Source organism: Mauremys reevesii, linkage group 11 (assembly GCF_016161935.1).
Source record: "Mauremys reevesii isolate NIE-2019 linkage group 11, ASM1616193v1, whole genome shotgun sequence".
NCBI classification, from domain to species: domain Eukaryota; kingdom Metazoa; phylum Chordata; order Testudines; family Geoemydidae; genus Mauremys; species Mauremys reevesii.
Genome location: NC_052633.1, coordinates 11,659,232 through 11,674,531, shown reverse-complemented (window position 1 = coordinate 11,674,531; position 15,300 = coordinate 11,659,232). Strand labels below are relative to the sequence as shown.

Genomic DNA, 15,300 nt, shown 5'->3' with positions numbered 1-15,300 from the left:
TTAAAATGTTTAAACTTAATACTAAACACATGCATCGGAATATTTACCTTGAACATTCCAGCTCTATTGCTAATATGCTGAGCGGTAAACAAATTCATCCCCTCCTTACATTTGGGGGATGACTATCTCTCTGGTATCTGATTAACAATAATGCATTACACATTTTCCACAGATGGAGTAATTACATTTAATCAAATTCTTGCCACTCAAAATTTTAAAAGCCCCATAGTTTAGATTAAGCCAATATCCATATTTGAAACAAGTTTCTGAAACAGGAATGGAAAGTTCTCAGGTAATATTAATCCTCAAGTCAAACTATACATTTGTTTGAAAAATAAACATTCCATCTATTTCAATACTTACACTCAAATTTCAGGACCCAACATCCAGCCAGAATGGCCAGCATCCCTTTGATAGTACTTCGCATTGGATCATCAGGGATAATGACGTGAGTCACTAGAGGAAAAAGTTACACATGTAAGAAAGCCTACAAACCTAAAATAACCAGATCTATAAGACTTGTTACAAATCCAGTCACGTTCAATTTACAAACTATTTCCTCCCCATTTATAAGCAGACATTCTTCCCCAAACTCAAAATCTGTTTTCATTTGCTGCAATTAAAATCTTCTCTTTATAAACTTGTGCAAGTGGGTGTTATACCTGAAAACCCACAACATTTCTATCTGCTGTGAAAAGACACCTTTTAGTTGTTGTAAGTATAGCCTTGTAGTTTATAAGAGAAGGAAGCATTACTGATCTATAAACCTGCTTCTCCTCCAAAGGCATAACTGCAATAGGATTCTCACTACTGGGTGTTAGTACCTTAATGCAAGACTGGTGGAATTTCCTCAGCTTGAGATTTTCAGGCCCTACATGCAACAGTAGTTAGGTGGAGCATGAGTTAGGCCCCTTCTAAGCATTTCCATTACACATGATCAGCTTAACCACAGCCTGAGAATCTTTCAGTCAGTTCTACACTGCATGGGTGGCAAAGCTCTCAAGAGGAATAAGCCGATCACTAAAAGGGATTAAGAGAATGCCTTAAAAAAAAAAAAAACACCCAACAAATGTAACTATTCATTTGTAAAGATGAACTTGAAACTCTGAGGCTAGATGGCAGGTAAAAGAACTCATCACAATACTATCAGCCACTCTCATTACCACTACAAAAGTGATTTTTCCTCCCTTGGTATCCTACTGTTAATTGAATTGTCTTGTTAGACTGACCTCCCACTTGGTAAGGCAACTCCCATCTTTACACGTGCTGTGTATTTATACCTGCTACTGTATTTTCCACTCCATGCATCTGATTAAGTGGATTCTAGCCCACAAAAGCTTATGCCCAAATAAATGTATTAGTCTCTAAGGTGCCACAAGGACTCTTCATTATTTTTGCAGATCAGTAAGTTGCCGTTCTCTCAAGATACCACCGGTGTAGGATTCTCAGTCCAAAAGTGTAATAAAGCTCAAGAGATGTCTCAACTAAAGAAGTAAAAGTGCAACAGGTAGCAACTCTAGGGCCACAACCAAAAATGTTAAGAATTTTTTTTCTCCTTTTAAATGAGAAAGGAGACTAACATCAGCTGCCTGGAGTTAGAGACTTTAACAGCAGCATGCTGGGATGCTGCTGGTTCCTTCTTGAGCCCTCCTCACCACTACTTTTCAGCAGCCCAAGTATCTGAAGCTAGTCCTGGATGCCCAGTGACTCCAAACAGAGGAGCCCCAACTGTGACCTCAGCTTTGAAGGTGGTGGTTTCAAGCACTCTGATGAGTCCATCCCACTAATGATGGGCTCAGGAGAGGGGAGCTCGGTTTGCACCAATGCAGGTAGCACCAACACAAACAAGACAAAAACAGAGTCCTAAGCCAGCAGGTTTACCAGGCTGGCTTCATGCAGATTGATAGGAGTTTCCCTGGGTGTGCAGACTTGAAGTAAAGTCCAAGGAAGAGAACCATATTTGCTACCTTATGTGCTATAGACATGACCCTGCAATACTACCAAGGGTGAAACAGCTTTGCTGTCTCCCTTCCTTCCTCCATGTTAGATGTCATGTAACAGAAATGATGCAAAAACAAAAAAGAAAAAAAAACAGAAGATGAAAAGATTCAGCAAAGTGCCGGAAATGCAAGGAGCTGAGGAATCAGAACAAGTGCAGAACTCCCCAGGCCCCAGTCCGGGAGCACCAAGACAGGTGCAGAAGCATGGCAAACATTAGAGCTATAGTGCTGAGGCATCAGAACGACAGGAGCAATAACAGGGTGCTAAGTGTCCATAACACCAGCACAAAAGCAAAGGCTGGCATCGATATGCTACCCAAAAATTGCTGCCCAAGTGTAAAGTAAGTGGCAAAACACCAGCCACACTGGTGCTGAAATGCAACAGAAAAACCAAAAAAACCCAGAGACAAGACACTAGGCAACAAGCACCCAAGGCAAACAGCTCCACGAACAGAAATGTTGTTCATGGTTCTAACTAGAAGGGAAGGACTGGCATTGGAGAAGGATATCAGATGTTCGAAGACATGGATGAAAACAGCCAAGCCAGTGACTGACAGTCACACAGAGCTCCTGCAGGCAGCACCTTCACCAAAAGGAACTGAGTGGAAGGTTCCAAGAGCAGCAGGTAAGCTGAGGAGGGCTACACTACCACCTCAATGGCATGGTACCCTGCTAGCAATGTAGTTGTAAGAGTTTAGTGAATTCTGGCTGTCTTGCACTAGAAAGCTGGGAACTCAGAGTTAGAATCCTGGTGGTTGGTTCCTTTTAAAGGATAAGTTTCTAACCAACTCATTTTTGCTGCCAGCAAGCTCACATCTTCTCTTGCAGCAGAGGCTTCTCTCTCTTCAGAAAGAGTACCCATAGGCTGTGGGCTAATAGATGTGAAACTTTATATTGCTTCAGTCCTATTAGAGGCATAAATACTATATCATGCTTGGAACCTGAAGTTTTATTTCAATCTACAAAACATTATGCCGTAAACATCTCGATAGCTAAAATGTATAACCCTTGTACAAAGTGAGCATTAAAACATATCTAAGAGACATTCCAATGTGGGCTTACTTACCTGTGCTGTTAAACTCAACACATTTTCTAGCCTTCAGAACTGCTGCGAGTTTGCTCAGTGATTTTTGTTGCTCTGAATTGAGGCTGCTTCCCAGTAGAGCAACAGGTCCTTCTCTAGGGCGGCCTGGGCTTGCTTGCTGCGTGACGACAAGAGGAAGAAGTGCTAAGTCCTTCCTAAACTGAATGTTTGAGAACTTAAAGAAAACAACTAATCTATTTAATAAAGAATAAACCTTTGAAATGAATAATTCATGGCATCTTACAGGACACATACATAAATCTATATGTAACAAACTAGCTCTAGAAGGCATTGCAGAAACTTTAATTTATGTAACGTACCAAAGCAATTTTCAATTAACTAAAAGTTCGGTCTTGGGGACCTTTTGGAATCAGTAACCGCTTTCAGCAAACGGGCTGATGAAGATGCAGCGTGTTCTGTTTGGGAATTGTAGTACATGCCTAAATTCCACAGGTCACAATAATGTGACAAGAAACTCACCACACAGTGAAAGCTGATACTTTCAAATTTAGAGAACCGATTTTTCCGCCCTACTAATAGCAATTACTGAGCATTAATCAACTGAAGAACATTTTAAAGCAATGTGTTCTGAATGGTTTAAACTGGGGCGTTAAAGGGTAAAGATTTTAAAATCACCCTTAGTTTATAGTGCCTAGCACAACACAGCTCCTCCCCTCACCCACCCCCCCGGGTCCTCTGTGTGCTACCATGATATGTTTTTATATACATGGGGAGTTGCATCTTACGCGGGGGTTAGATTCTGAAGTCAACGCATAAGACGAAAATCACGTATAGTCAAACGCTCGTTGAGTGGAATGATGGGCGGAATCGCCCACGCTACAGGTACAGTATTTAAATTGTTATTTTTCTCTTTGTTTTTGTTTTGCCGAGCACGTATAGTTAAGAACGCGTAAGTTAAATGTGCCTATGATGCGACTCCACTGTATGCACACAAGACATAGAACATATGAATAAATGTTCATATATTAGCTTACAAATGGTACACAAATTTTACTGTAATGAGGCACTAAGAGTTGAAACTGTTCTACAAAGACAATATCAACGACAACCACAAAGTCAGTTTGTCCAAAGAGGCACCACCCCCAAAGGTCTTGCAGGGCATTCTAAACAATGAAAAGTAAATATTTTGATTACATTTTATGGGTACATAGAGAAATACGTAAGGTCTGATTTTCATTTACACCAAAGCCTCTATATATTCCTCTAGCAGAGAAAAGGGGCATTTGTGTAAATAAGACCACCGCTCATGCACAGTCTTACATTTGTGATTTGGCCTGTTAAACCCAGGGTTGTGAGTTCAATCCTTGAGGGGGCCACTTAGGGATCTGGGGCAAAAATCAGTACTTGGTCCTGCTAGTGAAGGCAGGGGGCTGGACTCAATGACCTTTCAAGGTCTCTTCCAGTTCTAGGAGATTGGTATATCTCCAATTATAATTTAAAAAAAAAAAAAAAAAAGGCGCACTGTGAGGCCAATTTGTTTTCTCCAGCTGCGAGAAACTGAGAGGTCTCTGGCAGAAGACTGTAAAGAGGTGTAATAACCCAGCAGTTGAAAACATCTTAATTATTGGGTGAACGGAGATACTTAAAAATATAATAGGCTATTCCAGTATGTAAAAGCCTTTAGAGCAAAGAATAGGTGCATCTTTTTACTGGATGTGTGTATACAACAACAAAGGCGGACAACATAAGATGTGGAATAAAGTCTGTCAATATTTTGGGAACCATTCTGAGTTACGGAGATACCCCACAGTCTTGCATATAAAAATCTTCATACCCCATTCTGGATATATCATTTTTGTTACAGAAATCTTCTTGGGAATGTTGGAAAGTTTTACCAATTTGACTGGCACTATTTTTCCCTGCCCATTTTTAACCTGTCTGTAAAGCCAGATGCCCTAGTTACCCTGGGTCCAAAGTGTTCAGGGCTTACAAGATGGATTTGATTTTTAGAAACACTTACTTCTGAGCATTGACTAAATGAATATGATTCGTTCTTCACTGGTAGCATTAGCACAGACTTCATCTTTGCAGTTTCTGCGTAGTCCACAGGGCGCAGACCGAATATATTACTGGTAAAACAAGCACAGATGGTTTAAGTAAATAAAATGTGTGACTTGATTCTTAACTAACTGGATGCATTAGCTGGAGAGTTTTTCAACCTTCTTACTAATATGCAATTTCAGCTAAGAAAAACACAGAAAAGATTCAAGAATTGCATCAAAGGCAGCTGGATTCAGAATCACAAGCTGCTACATTCAACATGCAAAGTAAGAGAGCTTACAACCGAATGATAGGTTAAATAAACCACAGCCCTTGTTAAATGTTTTGCTGCTCATACACTGATATCTATCACAACAGCCAGAATTTGGCTTTGTAATGTTTAATCGCAATCACGCCACCAGGGAAGAAAAAGCATGTTGATTCCAAATGGAAAGTTCTAACAGATTATTACAAGTTAAATCCAAACAAATATACCGATAAAACAGGCACACAAGGTCTGCACTTGAATTCACCAACATCGTGTCACACTGCTGATATAGAAAAAAATATATGCTAGCAAGTATAAAAAAATATATATTTTAGGTACAAAAATCCTACTACAGACTATAAAAGACAGAGACTTTCAGTGTAGTAGGTCAGAAGTACTAATCAAGCCAAGACCAAGGGTTTATTGTAAATGCTATTTTCTCCCCATTCGGTATTCCGTTAGCAAATCATCCAGCTAACAGAATTCAAACACAATTCAAACAGAACAGTGTCATATTTTGATGTATATGATGCACTATAAGATGTCTGTTAACAAGACCACCACTGTGACAGAAAACACGCATGCGCATAAGGCTCCCACAGCCAGCTAAAACTGCTTTCTATTATAGGCATCAACTCAAATTTTGGTGTTTCTCTTATTCGGTTTGCTATTGTATGTTACAGGTGACAAATCTGCCAACACAGAGAGAAATTAAGGTTATTAGTCATGCTACGGGGCACGCAGAAAACCTCTTTCCCCCCACATAATTCACCAGCCATAATTTGGATAGTTGTACCTGCAGTGAACCATGGGCATGTCTGAGTGTGGCCGTGACATCTGCCTCTTCCCCACACCACCTTATAGCTGCAGGACAGTAGTTAGAGGAGAAGAAGCCTGCAGCTGTGGAACAGGTACAATAAGCAGTGTTAGCAAGCCTGGTCTCACTAGCACTCCCCAGGGGCACTGTACCTGCCTCACCCTTTGTAGGAATAATAGCTACTACAGCTGTTCCTCTTCCTTCCACCTTACATGCCCTAGATCTTAAGAGGAAATGTAAGAGCTCATGGTGGGAAGCATGGCCCTGAGAATGAAGTGACTCAGTTATGCCATGTTACAAGGTAAAGAGTAATAGAAAAAGCAGAGCTAAAGAGGTCAAAAAACTGCTGTCATATTGTAGCATTATCTTTTCAAGATAGCCATATGTTGCCATGTAAAGCCTGTATCTAGGAGGAAATCCAAGTTTAGTCCATACGTGGAAGCACCTCAGCATAGTTACATGATTCGGCATAAAAAGAAAGATCCTTGTATTATTAACCTTAACCAAGAAAAACAATGAAATCAAAGTCCTGTATGATCATTCTAACCTAAATGCACCTCTTCTTTTTTCATTGCTCTTTAGTATGTACAACTTGCTAACAGAGAGAATCTCTGGTCAAAGATTCTGGATGGGTTTTTGCTAAGACACCCTATTTTCACAATATTGCCAGCCCCTAGCTCTCCTGTATTTCTAATGTGCTGGGAGCTGGTGCATTACAAATGCTACAGATTAAAAGATAATTGGTCATACTTCAGCCCAGTCCTGGGAGCCCATTAAATACTACCATGCTGTTCCTGCTTTGTCATGCATCATCAGGGTAGGCATTGGCTTCTCTTTAAATTAGGGCCATATTTAAATCAAGCTGCTGTAAGATGGTTCCTTCAAACATCCAAAAAGAGAAGTAAATATTAGCATATGTATTAAAATCATCTTCTTTACACCAGAAGGCTGAACCTAGCTTTTAAAAATGTTTAATTTATATCAGTTTGTATGTTTTTTTATTTCATATAGTGATAGTGATGTCATTCATCGTTGCAAAAGAATCCTGGGGGCTTCAACTCAGGTCTTGGCAATTAAGTGAAAGAACAACTATATGCCTTATTACACAATGTTTTCATTTGCACTCTTTCAGTCTTCACATTGTATTTAATTGGGGTTTTATGACAATTAGGAATTTTGTGTTTCAAAGAGCATTTTAAGTTCACCTTTTACCAGTGCATACGTTGCATAAGCTTGATATTGCAAGGTGACAAAAAATAAGGGATGTTGGCGTAAATGTTAAAGTCAAACAAAGTACAATAATGTTAGAAAATGCACAACTGGGCCATGTTACACATCCTGACTATTTTGTGAGATATATTTTTATTTTAATTGTGCAACTGTAACATTGAATAAACACAGGCTGTAGATTTTGTTAAATGTGCCAAAGCCTGTGGCCCCTATAACAGCAGGAAATAATTAGGTGAGATATGCCCAGATGATCTGAGTAGGCAAACCACACCTCATCTACCTTATCCATCCCCGGCAAGGTTTCTGCCAATCATGTGAGCAAGATATACCAGCCGGGTATCTAGAAAGGAGTCTCTGTATTACCTCAGAAGTGGTCCATCCTGCCCGGTGTCCCATTTCTAGTTTAGATCAATCTGATGCTTCAGAGAAAAGTATTGTGGGTTTTCTTACCATAAAATCTATTTGCCCCATCATTGCACTGAGAGAGCACATTGAGTTGATCATCAATGAGCCCTAAATCCCTCTAAGTTACCGCTTTCCAAGACAGTCCAAGACAATCTCTCATCCTGCAGATGTGTGGTTCTCAACCTTTCAACACTACTTCAGGAGTCTGATTTGTTTTGTGTACCCCCAAGTTTCACCTCAATTAAAAACTACTTGCTTACAAAATCAGACATAAAAATACAAAACTATCACAGCACACTATTACTGAAAAACTGCTTATGTTCTCGTTTTTACCATATAATTATAAAATAAATCAATTGAAATATAAATATTCTACTTACATGTCAGTGTATAGTATATAAAGTAGTATAAACAAGTCGTATGAAATTTTCTTTGTACAGACTTCGTTAGTGCTGTTTATGTAGCTTGTTGTAAAACTAGGCAAATATCTAGGTGAGTTGATGTACCCCCCCGGAAGAACCACTGCTGTAGATAACCTGTGTTCTTAATTCCCAGATCTATTACCTTGATTACACTGTATTAGAACACATTGTTGGGATTGCTTGCATCCGAAGAAGTGGGTATTCACCCACGAAAGCTCATGCTGCAAAACGTCTGTTAGTCTATAAGGTGCCACAGGATTCTTTGCTGCTTCTACAGAACCAGACTAACACGGCTACCCCTCTGATACTTGACACCATTGTTGGGATTGTGACTATTTAGCCACGTGATTCAGATTGCTCTACAACAGTAACCTGTCCCACCAATCTGTGTCATCTACAAACTTCACCAGCTAAGATTTTATATCATTGTCTAGATCACTAATAAAAATATTTAACAGAGTAGGACCAAGAACTGATTCTTTGGGGACCCTGCTGGAAACAGCCCTGCTCAAACTATATTTTGAGATCTGTCTATGATCCAGTTTTTAATCCATCTAGCATGTGTTCTGTTAATTCTATACAATCCACTTAAAAAAAAAAAAAGTCATGTGGTCGCAAGTAAAAGCCCGGGAGAAATCCAAGTATACTATATCAACACAGTTGCCTTCATCAACTAGACCTGTAAAACAAACCCGTTGTCTTTTTTTGGACAGGATTACAAGAGCTATCTTCCATGAAACCATGCTGACTACCATTAATTATATTCATTGACAAAAAATAGTAATTAAGAGAGTTAAGATTGCCCAATAGCATCTTGTGCCTTTCCAGAACATAGAATTCAGCAAAACTCAACCTTCTGAAAACCAGGAAACAGAGTTAAGGTACATCTCCATGCAATCTTAATTCTCTCTCCCTAGAGTTGGCAATAGCTTCTGGGAATTATTTGCTTGCACTCCAGCTGCATTTACTCTGTTAGGTGTAACCGTACTGAACAGCGGAGGGATTAGCTGGAGCAGTTTAGCAGAGCTGTGATTGTGATATGAGGCGATCTAAAGGCCATGCCTCTCCAAGGGGCGTGCCCTCCATACCCTTCTCCCTGACTTGTGTGTGAGAGATCAAAAGAAAGAGGTGCACATGTATCTTGAGAGAGCCAGTAAGCCTCATTTCAGCACTGCCTTGTGTAGGTTGTGTCAGCAGCAGGACCTGGGTCTTCTGGCCATGGACGGGAAATGTCAGAAGTTAGGTGGGATATGAGTGTGGTCTGTGAATTTAGTGAAGGGTAAGTGAAAGGATCGTGTAAGGTGGCAACTTGTGTATAATAGTGAAGGGGCTGAAGAGGCTGTAAAATTTAGCAGATGTTTTCTGTGGAGCAGGCTACAATGAAGTAGGGCAGGCGTGGGCGGCTCTTGTACAGTGCAAAGCCAGAGTGTGAGTACAGATGTTCTGAGCGCACTGCGGCATTGTTCAAAGCGGGCACAGGTAAGTTCGCATGGACACATAGCTGAACTCTTCATTACCTGGTTATCACAAGTTTGAGTTTTGCTGAACTCAACGCTCCGGGAGGGCACAGATTACAAACTTAAATCTGCATTAACGAGGGGTTTGTGTCAGTGAATTATCTCAAGCACTTTACCAAAGAGGGAAACATCATTATCCTCAAGGTACAGATGGGAAACCTGAGGCACTGAGAGGTGATGCAACTAGGCCAAGGTCACCTTGCAGGTCAGTAAGAGTTGGGAACAGAGCCCTGGTTTTCTGAGTCGCAGTCCACTTTTCTCTCACTAGGCCCAACTTAGGGTGAACTGTGTCATCTTTCAATGAGATATTATATCACAGTCATAACGTCACACCCCCCTCTATAGACTTTGCTATAGTAGAGTAGGGATAATGGTCATGCTTTGAAATGTTTTGCATGTATAGTTGCTAACAGGGACAGTGAGAGATATCAAGAATTTGATAGTTTCATTACATGGCAGATATAGTAACTAAGCACATGAGCAAAGACTCGTGTCTCTCTCTCCTTTTCCACTCCCCGTCTCCCACAACATACAGGCTCCCCTACCACCATTCCCAGCTCACCCTCCCATTCCTGACCCATTAAGTCGTAGCACTTCAGACATAACAAGTCTGGCACACCCTGCTGCTGCATACACCTCAGGCAGATTATTGGAGGGTTGCCCGCTTCCTTGATTTTTGTAGCCCAAGCTGTACATGGAGCCCTGCACACCTCTTATTTCCCCCACCCAATAGACTCCTTATGCTCCTGCTTTGGTCAAGGCTCCTCTTCCAAACCCTTGGCCTGATCAGTCCACCTTCTCTCCACACCACTCCAGCCCCAACAGCTCCCCCACTCCACACAGGGATGGGGTGTATCTTAACTTTGTATTTCCTGGTACTCTCCGGTTTAAATCTGTGTTACCTTCAGGGCCTCCCAAGATCCTGGCACACACATGGGGAGCAAGAAGAGGGTCTCAGACCCACTTCAGTGGGGGGGAAGGATAGCTCAGTGGTTTGAGCATTGGCCTGCTAAACCGAGGGTTGTGAGTTCAATCCTTGAGGGGGGCATTTAGGGAACTGGGGTAAAAATCTGTCTGGGGATTGGTCCTGCTTTGAGCAGGGGGTTGGACTAGATGACCTCCTGAGGTCCCTTCCAACCCTGATATTCTATGACCCTAGCACAGACACAGGAGGGAATGGGGGCTTGACAGCTCCCCACCTCCCTAATACCTTCTACTCACCCTGACACCAACTCCCAGTGTCCCATCCCTTGACCTATACCCCACAGCCCATCCTATGCACTCCACTCTTCTCCCCTTCCCCCAGCAAGTATTGGCATGTGTAATTTATTTTCTTTTTGAATATACCTTGAGGAATTTCTGAATTTTCTGCTGTATTCAGATTATATTTCCCTGCCCACTTCCTCCCAAAACAAAAACCAACCCTTTGACAAAGGCTAATTGTAGCAACATGCAGACATTTCATTTTCAGATTTCTCCCAAGGATGGGTTCTGAACATATAATGCTTGGATGTTACTATGGTTCAATGGCCACAGCACAGCCCCTTGACCCACCCAGGTCATGTGAAAATGGGCTGGGGAGCAACCCTCTTGCATACTTTGTCTACATGTGTGCAGTATGATCAGTTTGGTGCATAAACCTTAGTCTCAAACCTAACACTTTGTTGAACAACATCTTCAGTGTTGCCTTCCCAAGAGGTCAGTGGTTGCCATGCACTAACTGGGGTAAGTGTTGAGTGACTGAAACCCCTTAGGCACCATGGGTGTGCACAGAAAAAGGTGTATGTAAAATCAACCCTGAGAAAAGCTTTTTGGGGGATGAGAGGGCAAGAGCCTGTATACTGGGGACCTTTTGCTCAAATAATTCCAAATTTAGATCACCCTCACCAAGGCATACCACCCTTTTGAGGTGATCCATGTAAGCATGCCAAGTTTAGAGTACGTAGAAGAGTCTCCTTTTAAACAAAGGGCTCCTCTACCTTAACTAAAGCCTAAAGGGCTCCTCGACCTTAACTTTAGCCTCTTATTCTTTGTTGATAGAATCCTGAAGTTAGAGGCTCCATCTTTTTTAGATAAGATAGATGTACTGCTCTTGCTAATCCAGAGTCCAGAAGTGCTCCAATAATGCCTCTTCTTGAATGAATGAATGAAAGTGCACTTTTCAAGGTTAATTTAGGTCTACAAAAGCCAGATGTATCCTTTGAGGCAAAAAGTCTATCAGCTACTTATCTAAGTACTGACGGATGGTGAAAACACTCAACGCTAAAGAGAACCTAAATTTAATACTGGAAGGATCACTGTGCTGGAGAACAGAGACCCTCGAAGGCACCTCAAACCTGATGCTTAAACCAATACGAAGAGTGAGGCTGCATATGATAGTGCAGCTGACCCCTCAGGACCTTCAGTGCTGGATTTTGCGGGACCACAAAATCAAAGAGCTCTTCAAACAGCAGCTGATGACCTTTAGCATTAGAGTTTGATGGGGCGACACTACTAAACTCTTGGGCATTGGGAGTCCATTGGCTGCTGTCAGTCGAACGGGATATTCATGCAACATTTCCAGGATGTTTGTTACTGAGGGATGAGGGTGACATGGCTGACCACAGCAGGTGGAGCTTGATATTGGCCTCAAGTTAAACAAGTGCTCAGCCTCGGGGTAGGGCACAACAGGGACTGAGAATATTTCTCTGTCATGGAGACTGAGGCTTGGAAAGATTCAATTTTTTTTAAAATCGTTAAATGTTGATTTCACTGTACATAACAAAACAAAAAATTTCCACTGATAATAATTGAAATTTACAGATAGGCAAACAAAGAAAAATGCTGCTTGAGAATGCCTTTGAGTTTGCTTTAAGGATATTTACTTTGTATACTCTGGCATGTGGTGCTGACAATTTGTGTTTTAAGAGTAATAAAGCTTTCATTTTCTGAATCTCAACATCTACTGTCATTAAATAATTTTGTCTGACCCCTATCATTTCCCACAACTGTGAAAACTTTAAATCAATAAAAAGAGAAAAAAGTGCTTTAAAACAAACATTGATAATATCCATTGAAATTTTAAAAAATCAACATCAAATTTTGCCAAGCCTACAGATATAATTCCAGCATATGAGGTAACAGTAACGATATAGCAAAGTGTAGTGAGGGGAGAGGACAACCTGCTAGTCAGGAAATAAGGAATCAGAGAAAAGGAAAGAATATCTGATAAGGCAGATATATATGTAGAATTAAGGAGCACTTCAAAAGCATTGAGAAGGCTGATTTTTGGTTTGTAGTCTCCAATTTAGGCAATCAAATGCAAAATTTTTGTATCCACATGTATATCCGACATAAATAATACATGTCCTAAATGCCTCATTTTAACACCTCATGATATTATTATTCAGCAGGCCAATGTAAATCATTTTTTCCCCTGCTTTCCGAACCTTCTTGGAAAAAGAAAGATCAGCTCCTCAATGCTACATTTTTACCATTTAACCCTAATCACTTGTGGGTAACTCATTCACGTCCATACTTGGGCTACATGGTGAACAGTAAGAACCCTCTTCTTACACCATGGCATTGGCTGTATAGACTTTGGCTCTGGGCGTACACAACCAAACAGGCCTGTTTATTCCCCCTGGAAGTAGGTGGATGAGGAGTGAGTAGAGCCTTGGCTCTGCTCCCCAATGCACCAGCCAGTGCTAACTAAACTGGGTTGGGAGTGGGAAGGGTTATGATTTGCTGCTGGTATAGGGCTACATACCTCCAGCAGCACTCAAGGAAGGGGGAAGCAAGGAAGGAATTGTGTCTGAGGAGTATCTGAGGCACAATATGATCTGGGAGACTCATGAGGTGGAGCAGTATATGCCCATAGCTTGCTCACATCTGCGCCTAGAGACACGTCTACTCTAAATAAATATTCCCATTTGCCTGGGGTTGTTCAGACTCAAACTTGCACCCACTGGATGAAGGCTAAAACACACCTAAAAGAAATAAGGCAATGAGACAATTTTTACTAATGCTAAAAACTTATTGTGCATGAGGAACTGGCAAGATAGCCCATTTGAGTGAAAGCATTTATGTGAAATTGCAAATGCACAGATCTAATTTTTCAAGTCACTTGGCTTGCTGTGAAGCAAGGAAAAAAAGACAGAACTCAAGAGAACAAGCACATGAAAACATAAATGTGTAGGAGATTAACTTAAAAAACTAACTAGACCAGCCGGGCAATTAATAGGTCCACTGGTCCATATAATATTTTCCATTTGCAGTTCGCATCTTTCTTAGTCAGAAAAAGACTGAACAGCAAAGAAAATGCCCCAACTGCTTAATCTTGCAGATTTCCAAAAAAGTATTGCCAAGGAAAATTGAAATCCTAGGATTTGTCTTCTGGAAAATAAAAACAATTCTGATCTGTGTTCTCATCCTACAAAATATGTACACACACTCCCTCTTATAGCAAAGCTATTTCCTATACTTAAATCATAGAGATAAAAATCTGACAGTATCTTTGAGATGAGATTTACTGGATGTGAAGTTTACTTATACAGTATATCAGATGTCTGTTTAAAGGTGTTTGAAAAGTAAAATTTAAAAAATTCACAAAGACTCTCTATATACAAGTCTTTGCCTCGGTTCTCCATCTGTCAAATGGGGATAAAAGGACTTCCTTCCTCTTTTACAATCTAAACAGACAGGGCAGATAAAGCATAAGATTTCAGGTCTTACCATGTATATGTACAGCATTTAACACAATGGGTCTCATCTCAGTTGGGACCTCTAGGCACTACAGTAAATTAGATACTAAATACCTAAAAAGCAGCATTAAACTAGGTTACTATATTTTATAGTACACTTTTTACAAAGTGTAATATAGAACTATTTCAAACTAGCACTCTAAGGTTATGTCTACACTTTGAGTGGGAGAAGACATACCCGCACTAGCTCTGTTCAAGCTAGTGAGTTAAACAGCGTTGTCATAGTATCGCAAGCACTGGCAGGAGCTAGCCACCCCAAATATGTGCCTGCCCAAAATGCCAGGTACAAATCACTTGTGCCCCAATGGCTGCACTCTATTCTTACTGTACTAGCTCAATCAAAGCTAGTGCAGGTATGTCTTCTCAAGCTCCAGCTCGCAAAAGTAGAAATACCCTAAAATCAACTCAATTTTAATTCCAACACACAAACACCCCAAATTACTAAGGCACACTGTTAAAAAGAAAATATTGGTTTAGATAATTCTGCAGTAAAAATAAAAGTGTTTGACTGCAAAAGCCACATTTTCCTTAATGATGAATGTATTTATACAGGGGGTCTAAATACGGTTTGAACACATTTAACATGTTGACAAAATTTAGTGGGTTAAGAGAGATACAGGAAAAACTGGTGACTATTCAGGCTTTTATGTGGCTCTAAAAGCTTTAATCAGCTAATTAAGAACCACTTAATCGCATGTCAAAGAGGGCTCTCTTTAATAGGAAGTTTTAAGCTCCTCAAGAGCCTGGGGAGATGGAGATGAACAAAAATTAGTAGAAAACTGGAATATTAGCCAGATGAACTGAGATGAAGAAA

The 15,300-nt window shown here is 40.7% G+C and overlaps 1 protein-coding gene across 1 annotated transcript in view; it reads right to left on the bottom strand.

Moving 5' to 3' along the window:
* BARD1 (BRCA1 associated RING domain 1) overlaps nt 1-15,300 on the bottom strand; it is a 66,637-nt gene that overhangs the window by 13,891 nt on the left and 37,446 nt on the right. The window contains exons 7-9 of the mRNA XM_039495581.1: nt 5,066-5,174; nt 3,067-3,202; nt 364-456 (exon numbers count right to left, since the gene is read on the bottom strand). Of these exons, the coding sequence (XP_039351515.1) occupies nt 364-456; nt 3,067-3,202; nt 5,066-5,174 (338 nt within the window). The remainder of the gene's footprint in view (nt 1-363; nt 457-3,066; nt 3,203-5,065; nt 5,175-15,300) is intronic.